Here is a 27,170-nt window from a genome sequence, read left to right as displayed (position 1 = left end):
CTGGGGTTTGTTTTTGTGCACATGTAATTCTCTTTTAATTGTACATCTATATCTGTGCTGGAGTATACATATTTTTTTTTTCAGAATTTACATGTACATACAGTACTGTAGCCAGCATGCAAGTTGAATTGAAACAGTTACTGCATGGTTATTTATAATTTTGTTATAACTCACCATCATCTAAAAAAACAATGTTTTTTCATTCATTATTCAAGATTTATTCATTATAAAACTATATTCATTAGTGATTATTATTATTAATGATATGTTTGAATTAGTTTAAAAATGACAATGTGTGCAAAAATATTTCCCCCTCAAACCCCTCCCCCATGTACATGCATAATTAATTACAATTTTTGTAATTTGTGTTAATTCGGATTCGATGAGCAGCTTTGTGTTGAAAAAAAAATTGTTATAACTGTTTTCTTTACATGTATGTAAGTGACATTTCCTCCTGTTAAGTGTCTGTATATTTACCTTTTTGCAGTGTAGTTTTTTTTTTTTTTTTTTTCAAATATACATTGTTTTGTACAAAAAGACAAGGAGTGACCCTTAATTTGTTACATGTTAGTTGCCAGCAAGGTTATATAATGTGTAATAATTTTGTTTAGGGTTTTAGCACAGAATAAATACTTGAATCTTGAATCTTGTATGTCTTTTTTATAGTAATCTTATTGAATAATTAAAAATAATTAAAAAAAAGAAAAAAAAAACATTCTGGGCCATATGTGGTCCATGTCTGGCCCTAATCTGGCCCATTTGAATATGATCTGGCCCACATCTGGCCCACATCTGGCATGCCATACATTTGCCAGATATTGCCAGATCTGGGCCGACATCTGGCCATATGAGCAAATGTGGACTGGGCCAGATGTGGCAATGTCTGGGCCAGATCTGGCCCAAACATTGCCACATCTGGCCCACATGTGGCAAGCCATACGTGGGCCATACCTTTTGCCAGACATTGCCAGACGTTGCCAGATCTGGGCCAGACGTGGGCCAGATCACTGAGGCTGTCTGGGTAGAGACAGGACACCAGCTGTTATAAATCATTACTTGGATAAATAATTTTTCACATTTTAGAGAAATGATTTATTTATTGATGAACAACATTAGCAATTGAACTCACTGACAGATTTTAATTCTGTCAGTGATCTGGAATGTGACAATCCAGTTTTACTTCCAGGACCTTGTCAAGTTCATGAAGCAAAACAGTATTGACAGTGGCATATTCACTCCAAGCCCAGTGAGTGAGCAAGAGCGCCGATTCAGTTTCAATAGCTCTGGTAATAGTGCCCATGGCAGTGAATCTAGCTCCCTGGACACCATACAAGAGACGGGAGAAGGTCAGGAGGAAGTGGTGACACCTTTAGGTGACCAGGATTACTTGGATTATTTAGATGAAGAAGATAAAATGAAGGATGCTGCAGAGCTAAAGAAATTGACCAACCCAGGCAAGCAGCTGTCTCCAGTACGTAGTATCTCCAGCGACAGTGGGAATGGCAGCAGCTCAGATTACTACTATTCCAAGATGGCCGTGAACAGCCTGACTGGCCAGCAGCACAAGGATAGAGGCATGGAAGATGGTCAGATGGAGAAACAACGACCTCAAAATGAAAAAGAGAAACGGAAGCTTTGCACTAGTGTCATCCCTGTCCATCAGCCTGAAGTAATAGTGGCACATGCCCAGTTAGTGTTAGCCAACGGCATACCCCTCACAGCAAGAGGAGGCCAGGGAGAAGATAACAGGCTTGAATTACATTCCAAATCAAAGAACCTTGCCAATGTGGGTATGGCCAAAACCCCATCTACAAATCGCCCCGAGATTGAGTGTAAGGAAGAGAGTGCCAAGAAGTCAGCACAAAAAAGCACAATTTCAGAAAGCAGTTCATCAGGGATGGGATACTCTCAGTTTGGCCTTGGTGAGGCTATGAAAGGAACTGATGCTGACCCAGATGTGGGCGTTGGTGAAGGTAAAGACACTCAGTCAGAGAATGGCCAGGGTAAGGGTATCCGAGATGGTGATTTGGGTTCAGAGGGTGACCAGGAGTCTTGGCAAAGTGATAGCCAGCAGAGTGGATGGTACAGAGAGAACAGTAAGGAAGATGAAAAGGTGGCAGAAGAAGATGAGGAGGAAGAGTGTGCCCATGCTAACATTCCCCTTTTGTCCCAGCACCCCTCCCCAAGCCCTCCACCTCTCCAGGATCTCAGTGAAAGTGAAGACTGCGAGGCAGCATCTCCATTGCTAGACAACTCTTCTAACTCCACATGCTGCAGTGGTGGTAACTTCCAAGATGGCTGTCAAGTAACAGATCAGCCTCCTCCGCTTTTCTCAACAACCCTGGGATCTGGTTATGTCACACAGGAGGATATCATCACCAATGGAATCACTTGCCCCAGTGGATATGTAGCCAACTGCTAACAGGGAATGTTTAAAAAAAATGAAATTTTTACTCGATTTTGTATAATGTGCCAGTGCCCATATTGTTGCCATAGAATATACACAAATATAAATTTCTCTGTGTTCCTTTGTAAATGTTGTTTTCTGATGCATTTGTACAGAGACTAACGGGATATTATGTTTCCATCTGGGCAACCCATTGGATATAGTTTTTGATCTAGTATTGAGCATTCTTTGTGCATTATTGCTTTTAGGTTAAGCAAATCAGAATTAATTTGAAATATTCATTCATAGAGCCCAGTCATATTACTGACCTTTGAGTCTAATTTATTCATGGTTCTGTATTCCAGCACATAGGTATTGTATGTGCCATTTATCAAAAAGATTGTGATGATTAAACCTACTTTTAGGTCGCTAATTCCCCTAGCTCCCAGTCCATGAAAGAAATGTTTTCTTCTATTCATATATTGCCATTCCCATAACTAGGCAGTAATTAACTGTAAATAATTATGCTTATATTATTAAGCCACCATTATGACTGGCTAATCAGGTTGTGCATGTTTATGTATTTAATATCTTCTTTTTTTTTTTTTTTCATGTGCATTCAGTAGCATTTCACTTTAAAATTGTCTCATATTGTTATCGTTTTGGGGGGTATTTCAGTGACTGAATATTATTGTGATTAATGTATTTTTTCACAAAAAAATTAGTTGTAATTTGTACAGCAGATGAACAAGGAGACAGTGGCCAGTATGTTGTCAGCTAAGATATGCCACTTACTGTTAGATTTGATGTTGTTGATTTTATGTTATATATTGTTTATGTAGTAAAGAGCTTTTTTTATTTTTTATTTATTTATTTATTTTTTTTGCTTGTAACAAAGGCTTGGTGCTATTTCAAGTCTTGGATACTTTGTTGAAAATTCAAAAATCTATTTTGATGTATAGATAAGGCCAGTAAAATTGATTTTAATATTTTTCTAATTGGGTAACTTTATCTGTAGTCTTCTATTATTTTTTGCTATAACTGCAATGGATCTACTAGCAATTCTCTTAACTTGATATTATTTTTCATATCAAGCTCGAATTCAAGCTTTACCTCTAAGTCATGGTTTTACTAATTTGATGGAAGAGCCAGTATATTGCAATGAACCATATATACCAAGTCAACCTATGTTTTCATCAAACAAAGTTTATATGTTGTTTTTTATTTCCCTGTGGCCAGTAGTAGCAATATGTGTTTTCACGTTGCTCTCCCTCAGAGTGCACTTGATGTAAGAAAATGATGTAACAAACTTTCTTTGTCAGTCATCATGTGCTACCAGGTACCCATTGCCAGTCCAGTTCAGGAACTTGTAATATTGTTGGTAATTTATGCTCATTGCATGTAAACTTTTTGTTACTGTAAGTTGTATCTGAATGAAGCTTGTAACACTTGCTTTCAGTGCCTTGAGAATTGACCTTTTTCATCTTAAGAGTCCTTTATAGTGAATTGTTGGCGTCATTGAAAGTTAGATTGCTAATATTTGCATCAATAATTTGTAGGTCAGTGTCTGGTTTGCTCAAACTATTTGTAACTTGTAAAATACATTTACATATTAATCAAACTTCAGAGGGTTGCAACTCGTAAATAAATATATACTCTGTGGAAATTAGAGGTTTGTGAGACTTTGGTGTCAGTCTTTAAGAGCTCATAAAACAGGATATCAGTTAATCAGAGTTGTCATATATATATATATTGTTATGATTTATTTTCTTATTTAATATACAAATGTGTTATATGTTCCAGGTGATGAGTAATGGCAACAGGTGATTGTGATTTATAATGTAGATTTTGTATTGTAAGGTTCTAGCAGCATAGTTTTGCTCTGAGAGTTAAGGTTGGCGATAAAACAAGATATGAAGATGTCTCGAAACAATATTTTTTTGTTTTTAATTAACATTATTCGGTTGTTGTAGAGGTGCAAAGTATCTTGTTAACACAGTGGGGCTTTATTTGTGTAATTTTTGCTATTTTTGTTGTGATTCTGTAACTAAAAATTGCTTTATATTGTATTTTGCTGTTATTAACTTGATTGAAATGGGAGAAATGAAGCAATTGACTGTGATGAAAGTTATAGCTAAGTTGATGTAAGGACATTATATAAGGACAGACAGCACGTAACTGTTTTTCCTGCTGTGCATTTTACAGTTTGTTTTATTTTTCGTCTTTAACTCAACATTTAAATATAGAGGTAAAATTTGTGATATTTTGAATTAAGCAAAATATATAGAATTTCTGTATCATATTTCCACATTTTTAAGGACCACACATGGAAATTTTGGTGTTTTGTGTCTTAAATCTTAGCAGTTTCTTTGGAGAGTCTTGTTCAAATGGAAAAGCCATGATGATTATATCACCTTAAAATAACATTAAATATAAAGTGAAAATACAGGGAGCACAAGTAACTTCACTTTAAGTCAGTAAAGAAAAACAGTTGCTTTAAACATACTTTTTAGTATTTTTGGAGGTGTTAAGTTGATCAGATTGATAGTTCAAATGTACCAGGAAATGGTTCAGAATAATTTGAGGGTTGTTCCTAAATAAAGAAACTGGTGCCGCTTTATTTCAAAGAATTTTCTCTCTAAAAGTGGTTAGTAGATGTGATTTGTGGTGTTAGCCTATGTTACTTGGCAACATAAAAGAGGCTCAGATTTCACACCTTTAAGTATACATGGTGTGAAAATGTGTGTTTGTCTCAAGAAATTTCAGTTGAGGTTACGGTTCAGTTTTTCTGTTCATTACATCTTTAACATTCTGTTATGAATGATCATTTAAAGAGCATTTCACCTGCAAGCAAAAATATGAAAACTGAAACTGTGCCTTTTTAATGTTCACTGCCAATGCTGCACAGGCTGAAAACTGCTCAAGTTTCCTCTGTAATTTTGCACTGATGAAAAATAGGCAAAAAAAAAAAGAAATGTTGACCGGTTTTGCTTGCAAACAGTATATATTTGTCTTCTCCATGATATAAAATTTAATGTTCATTATGTAGTAAATACAAGGGCTTGGTAAATTTACAATTTAGACAATTTTTGTAGGATTATGAAGAGTCCTTACATGAGACTCCATCATTATGGGTTTTAGTTTCCCATTAACAAAGAAAAAAAAATGACACAAGTTAAACATAGCTTACATAAACATGTATGTCAAATTTTGATTAGAAATACATTTTTGAAAATGGTTTCTCACCACATGTAGCAAAGTAAGTAGTTCTGCTCATCTGAGCAATGGTTGCGATTTCCTGAAATGAGCTTTTTTAAATGACTTTTCTCAAATTCTGTTTAGTAGCTTGTTTTCTTCTCACGTCCTTGAAGATGTTGAAATGCCAGGTGGTAGTAATGCAGTTTAACTTTCAGTTGGTTTTGAAGTAATGTTTGTACCGGTCAAAGTTGTCAACAAGGAGGCACCTGCTTCATTTTAAATGTCAGTCACTTCTACTGTGCTTTATGAAATTGAGGTTTTTATTACAGGAAGGATAATTTTAGAATGTAGCCTATAAGCAAAAATAAAGCAAACAGTAGGCAAATACTCAATTGTTGGGTTTTCTATTTTTTGTAGCCCTTAAATTGAGCTAATCACTTCAAATGTGTCTTTTACAAAATAAAGAGAAAGCAGTAGCAATTCCTTTTCACTAAAAACATCCGATTTTACATATCATTGGAAGATTAACAATACACAAATTACAACACAAAAAATAAAAATCCATTACAGTGGGGGAGTACTCTAAGTTATCTTCAACTCTTTAGTTCCAAGTGTACGCATCCAATACCACAAGCAGGTCACTATCTTCAAATTCATAAATTCCCGCAACCAACCAGGGGATAATAAGGCATAAGTAATTCAAAGCAATATTCAATAGTACTGACATCATCACAGTTCTAGGGTTTATCACCTAAGTTGAAACACGTGTGGGGAAGCAAATGGGATTTTCAGTGTCAAAAATCTTCTGTTCAAACGTGAAAAACACTTCACAACTTTTACATAATAAGGAATTAAATTTATATCCTCTGCCAAGAAATACCAGTAAAGCAAGGATAAAATGTATGCAACAGTCTCTTAGACTTTGGCCAAGTAATGTGATATGAAAAGAAATTTTAAAAATTTGAGTTTGAAACTGGGTCTAATGATGGTCAGTAAGCATTTATTTGTATTGTTGAATACACCTTTTTCCATGCTGAAGTGCACTATATTCTGTTCTTTCAAGCACAGCTGTTACAGTTACTGCCTTTGTATAATACCATTTTTTTATATATCTGAACTTAGAATACTGAAAGTAGAATAAAAAAAACCCTCCGAAATCCTTCACAGCCTTCTGTTTTCACCTTTTAAACTACCAAATTCGGCAGAACCTCACACACACACACACATAAAAAAAAAAAAAAAAAGAGAGAGAGGCCCTACTTGACGTTAGTCCAGTACGTCCGTGTCACATATTGAAATGCTAAGGACATTTTACATGAGGCACAGCCAAGCAAGACTAAAGGTTTTAGATTATATTTTCTTCTAACATTTAGTAAATGAGCATGCCCTTCAACTCAACTTCTGCTTTCTGGGTTAATTTTCACGTCTCTGACCCAGGGAAAATAGATGCAAATATTCTATTCATCAACCATCAGGGGCCGTCGCAATACTTATGCAACCATGTGAATGGCACTGTATGATTCTCTTTCTTGTTTCTATTGATATGGAAGTAACACAAGTGCCTTGATATATGAATTTAGTGATTTGATTAAATCTAATAGTGGGTCATTCCGTGGTATTTGTGTCCTGGGCATAAAATTTTCAAATGTACAAAAATCAATCAAAAGTTGCATTTTCTGAAAGAAGAGACTTCAGGGGATAATAATTTGTACAAGATTTATCTGTATTTTTTGAATTCATGATTTTATAGCGCATTAAACTTGAAAAATGTGAAAATTAGCATTACGGACGGAATTTTTTATTTTTTGCATATAACACTCAAAATAAATTTTAATCAATATCTTTCAATTGAGACATAAATTACAGCAAGTCCTTGGGGTAAACACTTAATAAATCAAGTGAAATCTTTAAAAAATAGTTAATTAATCATTAATCCAAAGTCATTTTTTCCGTCCGTAATGATTTGGGCTCTATTTTTTAAGTTTTTTTAAAGACTACTTGGCAGAAAAAAAATTCCTTTCATATTCTCCTCATACTAGTCCTATGTTTACCAAATATCCCAAAAAAATTTTTTTAAACATATTTGAAGACAAATTAATTTCATAATAAAAAATCATTACGGACGGAAAATTAGCATTACGGACGGAAAGGCATAGCTACCTGGCTATAACATTTCTACTGATTGGTTTCATGTGGCATACTCAAGTAATTGATTTATGAATTTCAAAACTAAAGAAGAACTGTTTCCCTTATAAAGATTTATTTAAAAAAAAAAAAGATTATTCAAAAATGCAGGATTTAAAGTCAAAAAGTGCTTTTTCTTACCTGGCAAGACTTGTCAACGTCTGTCTCACCTGTCAATTAGTGGCATTTAAATTGCACCTTAAGGATCACATGTGATCATGGCTTCTCCTGGATATTTTCAGTTACTTTGATTGCAATTTGAAGATAAAATGTGCTTTTGATCACTTACCTGTCATATACAAGTTGTATATACCTGGGAGATGAGCAGTAAGATAATTACTGACCACAGTTAATCAAAGATGACTAGAGGCCAGGCCTTTGTTCTAGCACCATGCCACTTACCTGAAATTATCCTATATCCTCAGAACATTTATTTAGGTCAAATTATATTCATAGAAGGTGGTGATATAGAAGTAACTTTTCTCTGAGCAAAGGACAAGTAAAAAAACTATTTGCCTTTCCTTCTCAAGAAGACAGAGCATGGATTTCCAGTGACCAAATTATCAAACCTGTACCATTCCCTGTGATGGACCAATGCAAGAGATACAAATTCTCTGTTGGACTTAATGTGTCAGAATAAAAACAGTGTTTAAACTTTAGCATGAAAAAAAAAGGAACTTTTAAATGTAGCTATTCTGAATTAGAATTCAACACAGAATTTTAAACAATGACAATATGAGAACACAAGGGATCTCTTATTCATGAAAGTGTAGACTGTAGTTGATTTTTGTAATTTGAAATAGCTCACAAAAGTATTTGAGTTGACATCAAAAATAACTTCCTATTATGTACATATTTAGTAAAAAGTTCAATTTTACCATGAATAAATGATTAATTGTACTTTTTTAATGGCTTCTGTGTAAGTTTTGCACTGTGGACAAATTTTCCGTCCGTAATTTTCCGTCCGTAATCTGACATGATTTTTTAAACTTCAAAAATTTCCTAACAAGAAAAAAATTTTTAATAACCTTTTACATTTCTAGTAACAAGAATAATGAAATTGTCATGTCAATGCAGTTTTATCTTTAAAAAGCCACAAACAGAGCAGAGTTTTGAAGTTGAAGTTGATTAATAAAAATGCTTGTCCATTTTTTTCCGTCCGTAATGGTGATCAATAACCAATATTTCTCAAAAACTAATAGATGTTATTTCAAGTTTTTTGGTCAGAAGTTTAGGCTTGCACTAATCAATATTCCTGCCAAATTTGAACAATTTATGTATTATAGTTATTGTAGAATTTATTTTTAAAGTGTCAAAATTCCGTCCGTAATGCAAAACAAATACCACGGAATGCCCCTAGTACAAAATGCTTCAGACCAGAGCAGTTATTTCTGTACTGACAAACATAACCATAGACTGTCTACTTAGTACTACACAGATTTAGACCATTCTCTCTACTTTGCAGGTGTAGGAGCAGGGGCACTAAAAAAAGGAAATTGAAGTTCATGTAGACTTACTAGAATATATGGAAAAAGATTTTTACAAAGTGCAGACATTACTAAAAACCGGTATTTAGCAGTTCATTGCACATCACTTAAACAGTGTAAAACATTCACTATGTTCAACTTGACAAATTTACTTGAATAATGCCATATCTAAATACAATAATAAACAATTCAAGCATAACCATTTTTGTGAATAAATGCAAAACTAGCATCAATAGCAAGCCACCCAAACTGCTTCATGTTCTACGTCCTTTTAGTCCATCACAGACTGGACATAACAGTTACCACCAGTTGGAGACAAAATGGGCAGATGAACAAGGAACACCAGGTGAACATTATTGGCACAGCAGACCTAATAGTGACAAAGGTTGTGACAAATTATAAACCTTCATCACCAGTGAGACCATCATGTTCAACTATATACAAAGAGCTGACAACATTTAGTTTACTTGAATAGGACAATAGGCCATATCTGACGTCAAGCTTATAAATACAATGTTGTCAATTGTTATTAATTTTACACAGATCATATCTGAGTAAGGAGGGAAGGGACATGAAGTTTATTCCTTGTTGCTCATCAATGTTATCAAAATCATGTTATTCCACAGTGTATTCAGCGTGTACCAGTGCCCTCCTGGCCCTGTATTGGTTCTCTCCTCAGCAGACTGGAAGATTGCACAACATGATTCCTTTCTTGGTGTAACCTCCTGTCCTCTTCCTCCTCCTCTTCTTCCTCCTCCTCCTCCTCACTACTCCTAGCACCATGATTATCACTGTCCTCATTATCCTCTTCATCTTCAGAGTCCTGTAAACTAACATTATGAAGGCCCCGCCCCACACCAGCGACCATGTCATCACTGGGAGGGAGAGCTCTATCAGGAAACACAGTGGGGTTTGGCAGCTGAGAGGTGGGGGCACCAGATGTATGTGATGGCAGCTGTGAGTTTGAGCTGCTAGTTGCCTGTATGTTGGCATTAACTTGGTGTGGGGCTGGATTAGAGGGAGCAGTAGCAAGTGAAGTAGAAGAATGGCTTTTAGTGGTAGTTGACCCCCCAACTGCACCTGCTGTATCCTCCTTCCCATATGCACCCTCTCTGTCCTGTGGCATGGAACTGCATATCTTTAAACCAGCCACACCCTTTTTTGGGGCAGATGACAAGTCACGTTTTATCTTTCTCCTTCTAGCAGGCTCATTCCTCCTTATCTGTAACATATTTTCAAGATCTATGACATACAAAAACCCAGCTATCAATAACTCAAAGGCAGTTTCCCCTTTCTTGAACTTTTCTTCCAGTTCAGTGCTGGTTCTTTCATCATACTGCCACCAGCCATTGTTTCCCTTATAGAACCACTGATAGGTATCATCATCCTGTGGCACACTCCTCTCTAGTTCCTCTACCTTCACCAGAGCTGGGCGATACAGGTAGTCAGTGGGGATCTCTGTCCTGCACAGCGCACACCGCTTACTTTGGTTGGCTACTCCTTTCACACACAAGAAGCAAAAGATGTGATTACAGGGCAGTTTGACAGGATGGACACAGGTCTGCAGGCACACTGGACATTCCAACACCACCTCCCCAGCAGAGGATGGCACTGCAAATACACAATAAGAATATAGATAGATTGGTTTCATTATCTTTCAAAAACATCTCAACTGATTACCAATTGTGAGTTACAGTGATCAGGGTTGTTAAAAAGTGAGTGGCCAAGTTTTTTCCTTCTTTAGTCAATCCAAATCAAAGTAGTTAAGGTCAGGCCAGAGTGAATACAAAAACAATAACAGGGGTTGTTACTAGTGTAGGCCAGGCCAGAGTGAATACAAAGAAGATGATATTTATGCTATTGGAATAGCCCTGTTTAATACATTATCCATTTTTTGCAGAGCCTCCGGTCTCGGATTCGAGGAAATAATCTTTGATGTGCTGCTATATTAAAAAGTCGAATTTTGAAACGTGAAAATGGGGGCTCACCTTCTTGCGTTTCCTCTATGCCCCCTTTCTTTTCTACTATCGCAACTTCTTTCACTGTGTTGGGAACGACCTTGCGCGGCTGAGTAGTCTGGACCCTTCTTTGGTCCATCTTGAAAGCTATTTCACCCTTCAGATAATATTTAACGTCCCATTTTTATCCCCAACAACATTTTTAAAGATATTTACATTATGCTGAAGAAAAATAGTTCTAGGAACCTTCTTTTCAATGATCACAAACTATATCGTCATAGCATTTCGAATAAATAAGTGTCCAAAGTTTATGGAAATCAGACGGTTTCTCTAAATTGACCAGTTTTGCAATAATTAAAGAATTGAAAATTTTTGCGGAAGAATTTGTAAAACTAATAACCAATTACAAAGCTAGTTCTTCTTCAATGCGAAGCTGCTCTCACGCACTCGTCAAAATGGCGGAATTCGACTTGACAAGCCGCATGGGCCAATATTTAGACCGTCATATGGTCTTTCCTTTATTGGAATTCTTATCAGCAAATGGGGTAAGTTTTCTTTACCTCTGTTTCAAAACAGGAATGAGACCAAGAACCATAAAGTGATGAACTACTTTACCAAACCTACCATTTGTATATAGCCTGTGTCCTCGACATCAGCCGACTGCATGGTCACATCATAAATGAAGTAGAGGCGACGGATGCTTAATTATTAAAACATAGACAGTCCACAAATATAAACTTTATTTGACAGCTGAATGTTTGTTCTCATAACCTAGTTCTGAGGCTGAAATAGTAATTCCTTTGTCATTTTTCTTCATAGAATTTTATACCATATGGCATTAAGTTGAATTTGTTATCAAATTTTGTCTACTGCATTGTTATCAACAGATCTGACATCAACCTGAGGAGAATCCTTATTGACAATTAAAAATGTTTTTAGAATTACTAGCCACCATGTCTTACTCAGAAAACTGACAACAATACAAAGCATCTCCAAACTGAGAGCAGCTTGCCAAGGTTAATGCTGTACTTTCTTCTGTCTAATAACAGGAATAATAACATTTGTTGTTTATTCAATATAGTCCCCTTGTCTCAGACCATTCTATGAGATGACGAACACTCATTTAAGAAGAAACATTGAAATAAATGGTGGAACTGAGAACTACAATTGGCTTGTTTGTAGTACATTATAATACAGTTCATGAGTTTTAAAATTAATCCCGATTCTGTGTTCTTCCTAAACTTTGGCAATCAGCTGAGCTTGGAAATGCATTGCTGTTGATGTTGCTTTGAAATTCTTGTTTTAATTTTGTTCCTGTCTTTTTATATTGTTCTTTTTAAATTTTTAATTCCAAGTTTTTATTAATATTATTTTGTTTTAGCTATAAAGAACTAAACACATTTTTTCCAAAAAATATTATTGTTCAGTAGATTCTGGTACCTCAATGTATAGAGCAGATTTTATGAATTGATATCATGAAAGATTTCTATTATGTTTCATCTGGCTGGTAAATCCCACTTTCAAAATTTAGTTTTTTAAAGTAAAGTTTTGTTTGTATGGAAGAGATTATTATTGAAGTTATGATATATTATATTATGAAGTCAAAGGATTGTTAACCAGTGGCAATTTATTATCAACTGTTTGTTTAAAGAAATTGTCTGTGCATTCTTTTAGTTGTATGATGAGCAAGAGATGCTGAAAGGGAAACTGGACTTGCTGAGCAATACAAATATGGTGGATTTTGCCATGGATGTATACAAGAGTCTCTACCCAGAGGATGAAGTTCCACAGAGTAGGTGTCAGCATAAAGACCATGTCAGTGTGCCAGATGTGCCACTGTGTTGGTTGTGGCAAGTGCAGCAGTGTGTTGGTCACTGTTGGATCAATGTGGGGGTGATTTTTTTATCTGAATAGTTCACATTAGGTTTTATTTTCATTTTTAAGATTTTTACTTGGTAAAAATTACTAAGTTACAATTTATGTTGTGAATTGTACAAACCTTTTTTCTATTACATTTAGCATTTTGTAATATTTAGTATAGATAATTTGATATCCTTAAGTTGTTTACTTTACCAATTAACAAAGAAAGAAATGTTGTCCAAGGTATAACCAATGTGTGGTTTCGTAAAAATATGGTAATCACCATCTTGTTACTGATCTATGACTACATTGTATTCTGTGCCATATGGATCTGGTGAGTATTATTGTTGTGATTGAAGTCCAACTTCTGTCAGTGTTGCACAAGGTAAAGCGTTTTGTCATATATCTTAGTCATGATGGTTGTATTCTTTATTAAAAATGCTTATGACTGAGAAATTCCTGCATATATGTCTTTTATGAATGTACTATGATCAGATTACAATGGTTGAAGATTGACCATACATGCCATGTATTCTTTGAAAACATTTGTGTACCCAGTGTCATTGTTCATTCTTACATTTTGCACCTCAAGCTGCTGTAGGTTAAACTGTATATTCTGAGAAAACATTGATGTGCCCCTTTTGTTGTAAGCTAAAACTGTGCATTTTTAGAAAACATTTTTAAATGTGTCTTGTAATCTTGCTGTATTTTTTTTATATTCATACTTAGAAAAGAATGCTGCTTAAAATTTGAGCTTTTCATTCGTACACAACGCATATGTGCCTAATGTTGTTGTGAACAAAAATTTCCCTTTCATAAAAAACACTGGTGAACTGGTACAGTTTTTATTAATGCTGAAATAGAAATTAATTACCATCAGCTATTCTTTTTGTACTATATTTAACACAGCTACTGTATACTGGGTTTTTCTGGGGTCCACAACAAATTTTTGGTATTTAACAAACTTAATTCAAGTGACAGTTTAAGTGTGTTATTTGTCTGTTTATTTATTTATTTGAGTAAACAATTCTGTACAGTCATTTCTGGCATATTGATTTTGCATAAAAATGCTATTGTTGTAAATGGATCTAGAGCAAAGTACTTACATTTCTCAAAGGATTCCATTGATTATTGCACAGGTTATCTAAACAGAGGTTAGATTACATAACCCTGTAAACTGGCCTTGTAAAAGACTTGATGTATATGTTACAGTTTCAGTTAAAGGGATAATAACTCTTCGTATGAGATCTATATTTCACAATAAAAACATTGTGAATAACTCACAGAAATATTATATATTCTGTTTTACCACAAAAACAGCAGTTATAGCTATTATTCTGATATCTGAGCTTGTCTTTAGACCACGTGACCCATTGATGACTATACTATGTTAAAATCCCTTCAGAGATTTTAACAAAAAACCAAACTTTTTAGAAAAAAACCAGAGACTAACTTTGAATGTAAAAATGGATTCATTAACCATTGGTAAGTATGGGAAAATTGTTGTTTACTCCAGGAAAATTCATTTTTTGGCCGAAACGAAGAGTTATTATCCCTTTAACTAATGACATTTCTTTTCCCAGCAGACAACATGTGATGTATTGTCCTGGAAACTTGTGACATAAAAATTGGTGTTGCTGATTCCCATCTGACTTACTTCACTTTTGCAACATATATCAGTTTGGCATGAATTGCGCCTGAATATTTATTTTGACAATTTTTGTTCCAGATCTTGGAGGGGAGACTTGGATATCTTTTACAGCACTCAAAGATAAGCGTGGGGAGGTGGTATCAGAATTGAAGAAGTTACAGGCAGACACAGAGCCAGTTGTCAAAATATTTGAAGATCCTGAGGTGTTACGACAAATACAAAATTCACGGTAAGGCATTTGCTGTTTTTTTTTTTTTTTTTTTTTTTTTTTTTTAAAGTAGAAATGTAAAATATAAGGTAATGCATCACTTTTCGGAAATATTTCACTGGGTAATAGTATGTTTTCAAGGGGTTTTATTTACTATTTTGTTCAGGGATGGAAGACTTCACTTGGTAGTAGTAATTGTATTCAAATGTATTGTATTTATATTTATTCAGGGATGGAAGACAACTTTTTGAATTTTTATCTAAGGAGTACAATGTAAGTATACATCCATATGTGTGCTTTCAGGACTCATGATAGGGTTTTATGGACCTGAAAATCTTTATTATTGCATTTGATCTTTATTTGTTTGAATCAGAATCATCTTTGTAAATATTTTGAGTAATAATTAACCATCTGAATTTTTGTTGTATACATACTGTGAAAGTGAAGAATGTCATTTTTAGTTGTCATATGGAACAAAGATAGAATACTTGTTATACCTCACTTATTGTCAGTTTAATGTCTACTATTCAGGTAACCAGTGAAATGATCAACACACTATACAACTTTGCTAAGTTCCAATATGAGTGTGGCAACTACTCTGGTGCAGCTGAATACCTGTATTTTGTTAGGGCACTTGTAAGTTTATGGCATCCAGAACATTGATAGCATTCAAGACACATTTTATACTATGAAATACTATACTATGAAATTGAATGGCTTTACTTTGTCAGAGTACCGGCATGATAACAGATAACATGAAATGCATTTTTTTTTTAAATTGCAATTTGAGTTTTCCTACCTTCACATTTGGAAATGGCATTAGCACTAAACATAAAAGAAAAGCCTCTTAAAAGCATGTGACTAACTTCCAACAACCAGTCAGTGACTCCAAATACACATAGTATTGTGTCCTATCCTATTGTTAATGGTGTGATATTCCAGTTACCTCCCAATGACAAGAATGCCCTGAATGCCATGTGGGGAAAGCTGGCCTGTGAAATCCTGATGCAGAACTGGGACACTGCCCTGGAAGACCTGAACAGGCTGCGAGATGTCATTGACTCAAGTGTAAGTGAAACTACAAACAGGAGCTGTGCATGCATCAGGGATGACAATTTGCTGTACTGTGAACATTTCTAAACTAGAAGATAGAGATAATGAGTTAGGGCCCATGGGATGGGATGGTGAAACATCAAAAATACAATACAAAACACAAAATTATGTAACAAGACAGAATGGGTAGCATTGATAGCAGAGACACTACATCTTCCACTATTAGATTTATGTTTAAAACTTTATTTATGGGAAGCAAGTATGTTTATCTCAGTAAGAAGATGATGGTTAAGTTATATTTTTCCAGCCTTTTACCACAGCACTTCAGTCTCTCCAGCAGAGGACGTGGCTGATCCACTGGAGCCTGTTTGTATACTTCAACCACCCCAAGGGCAGAGATCTCATCATAGACATGTTTCTGTATCAACAACAGTAAGTATATGGAGAGAAACAAGGGGGCTTTTGATGGGATGTGAAGCTAGCACCTTGCTGGTGTGATTTCTATTGTAAGACACTGAACTATCAAACATTGAAAGTGGGGGCTGAAATACAGTCTTATTTTGAAGCATCTTTTTGATGTAAATGAAATGTCAGGCTATTTTCATTGTATACATGTGCATACTTTGTGTCTTTCTTCCAGGTACCTGAATGCCATCCAGACTCTGTGTCCACACATACTGCGCTACCTGACCACTGCGGTGATCACCAACAAGAGGCGGAGAACAGTCCTCAAAGACCTTGTCAAGGTCATACAACAGGTAAGTAGACTAGCCTCACTGTACTTTTATGTGCAATATCCACATCAGTAAATGAAAACTTTTTATTTCTATGAATACCTTTCGGTTGCCTTGGAAACTGTTCAGTTGCATCAAACATAAGCTTGTTCAAAATCTAAGAAGAGATTAAAAGCTTTCCTTCTGTGTATGTGTGAGAGGTAGAGAAATTGTGATTTTTATTTTTTAAAGCAATCCTTCAATAATTTTTTGTCAAATTCGTTTTATATGTACCAAGGTGTTTAAGATTTAATAGCTTTTTAATATAAATTTGGTTGTAGAAATATTGTACATGACATAACCATTGCCAAAAGCGTTATTTTTAGAAAGAAATGTAACCCTAAACAGCCCAAAGCTAAGCATAAAAATGTATCGAAGTATAGACCTTTTAAAGCGTAAAAGGTCTTTACTTCTATACATTTTTATGTTTAGCTTGGGGCTGTTTAGGGTTAATAACTAATGTTAACCTCACTAAGAAAACATATTTCTGTAAGCTCAGACACTGCTTTTAAATGTGCTGCTGACTGTCTTTTTCTCTTTTAATTGGTGAATGCATATTTTGTTTCAGGAATCATACACATACAGAGACCCAATAACAGAATTCTTAGAGTGCTTGTATGTCAACTTTGATTTTGATGGAGCACAACAAAAACTCAGAGAATGTGAAAGTGTAAGAGCCATTCCTTATTACATCTAACATAAAGAAGAGTTTAAAAGCTTTCTTACATAGCAGGCTTGTATACTTAAGTCCTACATCGATTCATACATTGTGTATAAATATTTATTGACAGTCGTTCTTTGGTAAGAGATGCTTTTAAAATGTCAGTCTAACTCAGCATCATTCTTTTTTAATGTGTTGCTTTTTTAGGTTCTGGTAAATGACTTCTTCCTTGTTGCCTGTTTAGATGATTTCATTGAGAATGCCAGGCTTTTTATATTTGAGACTTTCTGTCGAATTCATGAGTGCATTAGTATTAAGTAAGTATGACAACTTGACACTCATGCTTCCCACACATTCTTTGCACTTTGCAACACCAAATTTCATCAAACATTCTAAAACACTAGCATCATGACAAAGAGGGAATAAAAACATGAGACAGAAGAAATAAAAAATTAATTTTGGTTGATTGTTTAGTTAGATAGGCCTCACCTGTATTTTTATATGCATAACATGTTCTAGGAAAAGATAAGTCCAGAATGTGTATGTTAACTTTGATATGTTTGCATTGTGTTAGTTGTGGTTCCATGCAGTGTATTGTGTTTGGCAGTGATTGCTGGGTTTATAAGTACTTGTAAGCAGGCAGAAACAGTATAGAGAAACCAGAAAATGAATTTAATAACCTGGAGTTAATACCCAACACTATATATTTTGTTTCTTAATGTGTTTGAGTAATTTCATCAATTCGTAATATTGGGTTTGGAATTTGTAAATTCCTTGGGTTTTCTAATCCCATCCTCCTCTTCTTCTGTTTGAATGAGGGTTACTTGTATAACGTCACAAATATTTAGGAGGAAAATCACTGAATAATAAAATGGCAACAATCAAGGAGTTTATGGGTAATTGCTTTTGGTTCATTGGTCTGCCTTGGAATTGTTTTGGACGTCAAGGACTCTTAAGTTTACAAAAATCTCCTTCCTACAAGCAATTTTTCTTTGGAGTCTTTGCACTGTCATGGGCACTGACCCCAACTTTCTCTGTGTATTGCAGCATGCTTGCCGAGAAGCTGAACATGACCCCAGATGATGCCGAGAGGTGGATTGTGAACCTCATACGTGGTGCACGGCTCGATGCCAAGATCGACTCCAAGTTGGTAAGGATCCATTTTCTCTTCTCTCACTTGATATTCTTAAGCAGAATTCTCCGCATGCACTTACATAGCATAATTATTGTAATATTTCTTGAAGACCATAACAGTAATTTTTCTTGTGGCATTCTGTAGTGTTTTTATATATATTTGAAACCAAAGATTTCAGTAGAATTTAGGGTTTATCATAGTGTGCATGCATGCAAGTCTATCGGCAGTATGTTTCCATGCACTGTCGCTCAGAAATGATTTCCTTAGGAATGCTTTTTTTTTTTTTTTTTTTAATTAAAATCTTGTTTGTTCTCCTGAATCCTGTGTTCTGTCATGAAGGTGATGTATTGTGTTTGTTCTCCCAGGGTCACGTGGTGATGGGCACACAGGCTGTGTCTCCATACCAACAGGTGATAGACAAAACCAAGGGACTCTCCTTCAGATCACAGATGTTAGCTATGAACATAGAGAAGAAACTCTCAGCAAAATCAGACTCGGTAGGTGTACATCACCTGTATACATGCTGTGTGTGTGTGTGTGTAAGCGGACATGTGTGTGCGCACCCACAAGAAGAGCCTTCATGACTGAAAACATTTACTAAACATCTTAGCAATTGAATTATACAAATCAAGTAACTTTTCCTATTTGTATTTTAATTTTTATTTCTTCACAAAAATTATTAATACAATTGGATTTAATTTTTCCTTATTTTAATTCAGAATTTTTTATCTTCTGTTTGTAACGAGTATATAATTCAACTGAATTATAATACTGAAATATATGGCAATAATTTCACTCAAAATGCAATATGACATGAAAATCACAAATCGTCGTCGTTCTCTGTTTGCACAAATAAGCTTACTGCTGTTTTGTGTCATCATATATAGAACTAATATTCTTGCAGGTGTGTAATGTATGTAAGAAAGGAGATTTATCCAGAATTGAGGTGAATGGCACAGAAAGTTGAGGATCTGTGCAGGTCACAAGGCCCCCACTTCATTTAAGAGTAGCTTTCATCAACAAAATTTTATATACCCCATTGGTGATGAATAAATTATTTGACAATATTGCCTAGAATACAGAATTCCAGATATAAATGAAAAGTGGTAAGATATGATTAGGGTCTTTAGTTGCATTACTAATTTTCAGTTGTAACTAATACATAATTTAATGATAAAATCTGATTATATCAAAAACCTCTTAAAAGCAATCATTGTTACAACAGTGATCTTTGCCAAGTTTGACTTTTTTTCTTTTTTCAGTAATAAACTGCAGAGGAAGTGTCAAAATGTTATCAAAGCAAGGGTAGTGTGGCGAATTATGTCATGTAAACATTCTTTAGAGGTGAAATAAAACTCCAAACATATAACTAAATAGCTGCTGGTCATTCATACGGTGATTGTTTGTGAAATATCCATGTTAAAATACCAAACATTGCCTTAACAGTTTTCTTAAAGGTAAATTTGATTATAAGGGGATTTACATAACAGGATCCAGTCTGAACAAGAGGCATTGTTAGTGTTCAAAAGTTTGTGTTCAATAGTTTGTGTCTTGTGTGAAATGTGTCTAGCCAGAATTATGGTGGGCCATAGTCAAAGGGGGGGGGGGGGGGGGGGGGGGGGGGGTAATGTATTTTCATAGAACTGGATTGAAAATAGGCACATCATTTAGTGGAATTGAAAAATATCTTTTTTTTTTTCACCTTTGCACATATTATGGTCACAATTTGTAGAAGATATCAAACCAAACATGGGAAATTGGAATAGTTTGCTGCATCTGGTTTAGAAAAATAACTGATAGAGGCACTTCACATGATGAATTTGCCTGTATACTTGATTTTAAAACACTTTGGTCATTACAGTTTAAAGATTGAAGAGGGTTACTACTGATTTCTGTGAAGATTTCTTTCTTTTTTTCTTTCTTTCTTTCTTTCTTTTTATAAACCTAAAGTATATTCCTATCTTTTTGGTGTGGTGGTGTTTTCTCAGTGCAGTCAAGAATTCTACTGTTTTAAAGCTCTATTTTGGCACCAGATAACCAGCCAGCTCTAGATACACAGTTGGTTTGGCATGATAATCTGGTTTGGTGGATTTAGACGAAAGCATCACAGAATTATTCTGGTTACACTGATGATATATAACCACAAATTAGTTAAGCAAACACTTCTCCCACATTGGTAGTTGTTTCTTGCATAAGCCTTCTGTGATCTGTTATCTAAAAAGAAATGTGCCACTATTTATGAGATAGATTCTCTAGCCAATCTACACTAGTTTACTGAGGTGATAGCAAGCTACTACTCTTGGCTAATAGGCTGGTGTGAGTTTTACAGCCTGATGTGTCATGTTGAATTATATGGAGTTCATTTGAAGGGCCAGAGGGAATGCACTGGACTGCCCTCTGTCTGTTAGTGGCATGGGTGACTGAGAGGTAGATGTCACCATTGGTCTTCATTGGTTATCAGATAATGGGCTTGATGAGCCTAGTATAAAGTCCAGTGTTCAGAGAAGGGGGCCTTCGGTGCTTTCTATTGTTCTTACTGTTAATATGTTGTACTTAGACTTCTTATTTTTAAAACAGTCCAGGATGTAAATGTATTGTAGATGTACACATATAATACATTGCAATAGATATGTGGTGCAATATCCACATATTTAGCTAGGTTAAATGTGAATATTAAATGATAATATATGTGTTACAAAGTTAATAAAACTGACATTGTTAGTGATGGATATTTCATTTCTTAATATAAATGTATATCACTCTATTTCTTCCTATTTTAGTGAAACTGATGGAGAAAGCAATTGCTTAATAATAGTGTTAACAGAAAACAGTGAACAGATTTTCTAACCTTATATACAAATGAACAGACATGAAAATCATCTCATTTTTTAAAACAACACAAACATGCAAGTCAGGCAGTTCCATTATATTCACTTATATTTAAAGGAAAGATGTCTCATGGTTAAGTAAGCACATTTCACATTTTCCCCCAACAGCTCTTAGCCTTACTCTCCCCCCCCCCCCCCCCCCAAAGACATTTTTACCTGGCTCATTTCACACTGAAATAGCAAACAAGTGTGTTTTAAAATAACTTGCAATCAAGTTATAATACCCAGCATACTGTGTCTTTATTTCAAAGCGTAGGTAGTGTATTGATGCGGCAGTAAGAAGCATTGCGCCTTGTATTGGCTGTGACATGAAGTGAGCATTGCTCAGCGTGGTTCCTGTATTATGTTGCTCTCTCAGTGCAAGAACATGTAAACAGCGTCTTATCCTTTACACTTGCCGTAGGTAGGAGGGAGCTGTGACCAGGCAGGCCTACAACCTGTCAGGTTTGCCCAAGGAGGTGTGGGTGTGTTTTTAACTGCAAGGCTTAATGTACATCAGGGGAATTAAATTTGATGCTTGAACAAACCATTCTCATGAAGGTTACAAAATCTAAAGGCTTCTTTTTATTGCCAGTGGTAATTTTGCCAGCTGTCTTAACATGCAGACTTTATGACCTGTTAATGGGGAAAGGAATCTGTAAGAGAACTCCTTTGATGTTTCTGCAGACTGATTTTATTCTACATTAATGGTTTCTTCTTATGGACAGGGAAACCAGAGTGAAATAATGCTGTGGTTTTTGAGGCAGTATTAATGGTTATATGAATCTCTTTTTGATTACACAAAGATTGATTAATCTATCTAGAAGTTTGGTGTAAATGAGTCACTTTTAGACAAAAGAAAGTACTACCAGTGTCAGTGACCCCTTTTCCTCCCCCCCCCCACTCCCCCCTGCTGTGGGTCTGTTATGTAAAACTAATTTAATTTACCAAAATACATTTTGTTTGAAAATAATCACACTGACTCAAATAGCTGTAGGAATGTGATGATAAGGAATTGGAGTTTTCCTTTCAAAGAAAAAGTCAATACCCAACCTTGCTCAACAGAATCATTTGGGTGTGGTGATTATTTAACCTGCAACTAGGACTGTTTTAGACCGGATATTTTACTAAAAAAAGAGTACCAGATAACACCAACGCATCACTGCCTATGAGCAACTTGATCATCCAGCAGTCTGTTTTGGGTTGTTGTCAATTTTTACACTGCTGTTTTAGTTTGTATCTAGGTCTAGTTATAAACACAGAGATTTCCATTCTTTCTTCTTGTGAAAATATGCCAATCAGTTTTGTTTCTAGATTTTGGGGAATCCATACCAAGGTTGGTGTGAATCGATTCTTGGTTGATGTGGGTCCATACCAACAAAGGTTGGAGTGAATCCATTCTAGGTTGGTGCATATATTTATATACCAACCAAGGTTGGTACGAATGAGTGCGCTTCTATATTCCGAGGGCTCGCTATTCCGAAGGTCCACTATTTGGAAGTTATAGATAGAGGGCGAACAGCAGAAAGATAGCAAATTAAATCCACTTCTTTGACACAGAGGTCAGTGCCACAATTGCACAACTAATAGGCAGCTATCGCATTAATAAACTTTTTGTGGAATAGCACACTTTCTAGAAGACCCTCAAACCTTCGGAATTGCGGACCTTCAGAAAAGCGGTCAATTTCAGATTGAGGTTCCTTCACTGTTTGGAATAGTAGACTCTGGGAAAAGTGGCCCTTCGGAATAAAGGGCTGCCCCTGGTGTGAACCCATTCTAGGTTGGTGTGAATTTATGTCAGCCAATACCATATGAGTTATGAGGAAGGAGCTGGCTACAGAAAGTTTCACGCCATGATCAAGCACATATACGTCCTTTTTCAGCCTGCCAATTATATTTGATCTAAGAGCTGTAGCAATTGAGTCTGACATTAACAAATTTTGTTTCTTTTCATCTCGGCAGGGTCCACAGTGGGGCGGCCAAGAGTTTTGACATGGAGGTGTGGAAGATACAGGGAAACAAGTGCACAGACAGGCCGGAAGAAGAAACTTGACAGTATCTTAAAGACAAGAGAGGAGAGAGGGAGGTGAAATGTGTTTCTGAAAACAGTCTTGTTTATCTACTTTGATATTAACCTCAGAGGGACAAGGGTGGAGTACTTGGACTGTGTTTGCCTCAGTAAGTTGCTACAGCAGAAAAAGGAGACAGCTTGTGTCACATTGGCACGTGCTGTGTGACATGGGGACCTCATGCCGAGGTAGAGGGGACGTGGTTTGCTCCGGAGGCTAGGAAGACCATATCGGGCAGGACAGTGTTTGCTTCACACCCTCTGATTAGATATCAAGTGAGCCAAAGGAGGCTGGAACAGACTTTTGCTCAGAGAGGACATTTTGACAGCCTTTTTGTGGACCGTTGTGGAATTGAGTAAATTGCTATCAGGATATATTGCCATCACCAAAAAGAGAAACAATATGACAAATTTGATAATATGTATGGACAATTAAAAGAAATATAAGACATTGAAATTTTTGTTGTTATTGGTGTAATGTGGAATTTGAGTACAGCTTATGATTCGTTTCATTGCGATACCCTCTTTTGCTGGATAAGTTAGAAAGATACCACATATTTGACATTTGTCGCATCTCGTGCGATGGATATTTTCAAAAGTTTTTTAACCTCATTTGTAGAAAATTGCTTTCAACGTTCTACTTGCTAAATAGATCAGAAATTGCATCAAATTTAAAATTCGGTTAGTGCACACGCTTACTCCAAGAGAAAATGTCCTATATTGTTTGTTGACGATCGCGTGGCCACGTGACTTGTGTTCTGCTGAACAACGCCAAGGTTCGGTAACATTAGTCCCATGTCTTGACACGTGCCATTGTTTTGGCCTTGGTATTGTCCAAAACGTGACGGACAGAATGACCAGACCTAGAAAAGGACCGAAGTAAACAACGCGCTGATTTTGTGGTAGTGAAACTAAAATTCGTTTTATCATTAATTTTCGTCTTTGTAATTCCCTTTTAACTTTTAAGTATATAATCAAAGACCCGTTTTTAAAATCCTTTAATCCTTTAATTCATTAATTTCGATACATATATTATCATTTTACAATAGGCAAATTATAATCTTGTATTTTACCTTTAAATACACGTACAAAGTTATTAAAAGAGTTTTGTACCTTTGTATCGCTTTAGTCTGTAATAAATAGCTTCTGTAAAGAACATTTTAATGAGACGGATTTTCAGTGCTGTTGTGATCGCCGTATTCACCCGGCTGTAGTAGTACGTCTAGACAAGCCAATTGAAAATTTTATTTACCGTAAAATTAGAGATCATTAACAAGAATTCAATCTTAATTTAGCATCAAATTCGATTCATTAGTGGCTTGCTATGCCTTCGGGTCACCGTGTCTACAGTGGAGGCCGATAACGCTTGTTTTCAGCGACAGTTCTACTGCTTGGCTACTTTCCTTATTACTATTGAATTCCGAAGATCCAACCTTTTCAACTGACTTATTTAATACGGTTTTCATGGCACTGAGTTTAGATTACATAAGCCGTTCTCCCTGTAATTTGGGAACATTCCAGACCACCATCGGTATTTGATATTATCGATGGAGATAACAGAAGAGCTCAAATCCTCTAATACCTGACCGTTTCTCCCCTCTCTGCAATAATTTCCAGGCATTTATAAAGTGATAAAGAAGGTCTTGCTTGTAAGGCGTTGATCGTTTCTGAGAATTTCGGACAGCATCTGGAAATCGAGTATAAAGACGTCCCTGGAATATCTGACATTCCCTCACGATTCCCAATTATCCCTTGGTTTAGAGCAATGCATCTTAATTAGCGTTCCCAGAGCTTGGTGGTGTGCCCATTGTTTCACGTTAGTCCCTTTCTATTAATTTGCCGTATATTCGCGGACCATTGAGCACGGTAAGCATGGAAGCCATTGAGCGGATTAAGATCAAAGTCTTTCAGTACTGCATTAATGTGTAGACGAGGAACGCAGGTCGACGATTAAAAAAATGAGATGGGCAAGAAATGATAATGTATCAAGAGCGTTTAGGTTAATAACATTATTTCTCCTGCTGATCAGTTCATTTATTCGGCGATCAATTCAGAGAGAATTTCGGCAGCTTTTAAGAAATCCTTTGGGATGTTCAATTTGTCAAAATTGTCATGTTTCTTTTATCTTTTAAAGTACTGCCTTTCCGTACATTATGATAAGTTCGCCATTGCTCCGAAACCGAGTGCTGACAAACCTGCCTCGCTGTTTTTTTTTCTTTAGATTTGTCATCAAGTAATCAGGTTTTCCTGATTTTGACCAAATGCTACGATCAAAACGTCTATAAACAACACTTGAGCAGTACTAATCAGGTTAGCGGGAGATGGAGTACGAAGTGTTGAGGTGACGTAAATCATTCTGCATTTTGTGACGACTTACAGTATAATCCATTCTTAGCACCTTGAGTTTCTTCTGAAAATTTAATCTCGATAACTTGTTGCAGTGTCTTAATCTCAATCGTAAAAATATAGCTGTAAGTGTTACGTTTTTGCCAAAATGGAAACCACCAATTTACTGAAAATCTGTACATTTAGCCCATTTATTAAATAGAATAAAACAATTTTGATTTAAAAATAAAGTACCGACTGAACGCACTCTTCAGATGTTTTAAGTGCATGTTATTGTGGATGCATAAGGTATAATGGTGATGAGTCTTTGTAAGGAAATACGGAACATTATCTTCTCCATCGGACAGTCGCACGTTCAGCGATTTGTAAAAATCAAACTAGGCGTCCTGGGTTTCCAGAGCAGCACTTTGTCCGAACCTCGAGAGAACAGAAGAAGGAACGCAGGATGGGGGATGTGATAGTGCCTGACAACAAAAAGGGGGTTTGTCTGTGTGTGTGTAGTGCGGTGCACCTCATTAATCCACCTGACAGGCTGCGACATCAGGTGCCGCCGACGACAAAGGCTGGCCACATATCTTACGACTACCCTATTAACTGTAGCACCTTAGTTCAATTAAACTCTTAGTCAAATAACCCTGACTGCACTGCGGTTGTCTAAAGTGATTTGTACTCCTCGGCTATCAGTCTTCCACATATCATATCCTACCCAAGCGATTCCATTCGATTGAGGATTTATCACTCGCGTTGTCTACTTTATTTGTAAGCTAAACTGTTTGAGGGAGCAATGGAAGGAAGGGAAGCCTCTGCGTGAGGCGTCCTACCTGCGTGACATCCCGACGCACCGTTTATTAAGTAAATCAACGCCGGTCCGCACTCCTGTGGTCCCACCGGTCCGCGTTCCCCCTTTACTTACTGGGAACGCTCGTCACGACGTGTGCAGCCTTTCCTGGACATAATGCTTAATTTTCTGCTCTTTCTTTTATTGTAAAGTATATTTTTAGACGGTACTAAAAGGTATTAAAAATTCGGACCCCTTAGTCTGAGTGCCATTCAGTCCTCAATACCCTTATTTGAAGCCTCGTTAAAACCCCATGCAAGTTACATTCAGCATGCTGAATGTGTTTTTTCTTTTACTATTTTCATTTAGTCTAACTTCAAATATTTACACTTCCAGCTTTACTGTGGTAGTGGGACTGGTGCGAACAAAAGGCTTCGCAAAATAAGTGTAACAAAACTTAGAGCAAATCCCGTCTTCCAACGTTGATGGACCAATTATGTTCTAATAAAACTGTTTTGTCGTGCTTTTGAGGAAACTAAATCGGGTGTTTACTTGTG

At 36.0% G+C, this 27,170-nt stretch overlaps 3 protein-coding genes across 14 annotated transcripts in view; 2 read left to right on the top strand and 1 right to left on the bottom strand.

Moving 5' to 3' along the window:
* LOC106181055 (cytokine receptor) overlaps positions 1-5,971 on the top strand; it is a 63,034-nt gene extending 57,063 nt beyond the window's left edge. For all 12 annotated transcript variants that reach the window (XM_087001061.1, XM_087001063.1, XM_087001069.1 and 9 more), the window contains one exon: positions 1,187-5,971. In XM_087001061.1, the coding sequence (XP_086857187.1) occupies positions 1,187-2,422 (1,236 nt within the window). In that variant the 3' untranslated portion in view covers positions 2,423-5,971. The remainder of the gene's footprint in view (positions 1-1,186) is intronic.
* LOC106181067 (E3 ubiquitin-protein ligase rnf146) lies at positions 5,972-11,517 on the bottom strand. The gene is made up of 2 exons (XM_013565326.2): positions 11,244-11,517; positions 5,972-10,866 (listed from the first exon to the last, which is right to left on the bottom strand). Exons 1-2 carry the CDS (start codon positions 11,350-11,352, stop codon positions 9,887-9,889), a joined length of 1,089 nt encoding a protein of 362 aa, XP_013420780.2. The 5' UTR covers positions 11,353-11,517; the 3' UTR covers positions 5,972-9,886.
* Positions 11,518-11,598: 81 nt separating this feature from the next.
* LOC106181066 (eukaryotic translation initiation factor 3 subunit E) lies at positions 11,599-23,946 on the top strand. The gene is made up of 13 exons (XM_013565325.2): positions 11,599-11,758; positions 12,888-13,005; positions 14,803-14,953; positions 15,163-15,205; positions 15,464-15,568; positions 15,875-16,000; positions 16,293-16,417; positions 16,626-16,743; positions 17,327-17,428; positions 17,627-17,736; positions 18,467-18,569; positions 18,920-19,051; positions 23,384-23,946. Exons 1-13 carry the CDS (start codon positions 11,639-11,641, stop codon positions 23,411-23,413), a joined length of 1,383 nt encoding a protein of 460 aa, XP_013420779.2. The 5' UTR covers positions 11,599-11,638; the 3' UTR covers positions 23,414-23,946.
* The last annotated feature ends 3,224 nt before the right edge of the window (positions 23,947-27,170 follow it).

The sequence above is a fragment of the Lingula anatina genome, chromosome 1, assembly GCF_051362555.1.
Source record: "Lingula anatina isolate TDL-2025a chromosome 1, LinAna3.0, whole genome shotgun sequence".
Taxonomy (NCBI): Eukaryota; Metazoa; Brachiopoda; class Lingulata; order Lingulida; family Lingulidae; genus Lingula; species Lingula anatina.
The sequence above is the reverse complement of the archived record's forward strand: the minus strand, read 5'-3'. Positions and strand labels throughout refer to the sequence as shown.

Bases quoted from the DNA above. Each gene is read 5' to 3' on its own strand.
- LOC106181067 (XM_013565326.2), bottom strand. From the start codon at position 11,352: ATGGACCAAAGAAGGGTCCAGACTACTCAGCCGCGCAAGGTCGTTCCC. The intron at 10,867-11,243 runs GTGAGCCCCCAT...GTGTATTTGCAG, and splicing joins CATAGAGGAAACGCAAGAAG to TGCCATCCTCTGCTGGGGAG.
- LOC106181066 (XM_013565325.2), top strand. From the start codon at position 11,639: ATGCGAAGCTGCTCTCACGCACTCGTCAAAATGGCGGAATTCGACTTG. The intron at 15,206-15,463 runs GTAAGTATACAT...TCTACTATTCAG, and splicing joins TTTTATCTAAGGAGTACAAT to GTAACCAGTGAAATGATCAA. The intron at 16,418-16,625 runs GTAAGTATATGG...TCTTTCTTCCAG, and splicing joins ATGTTTCTGTATCAACAACA to GTACCTGAATGCCATCCAGA.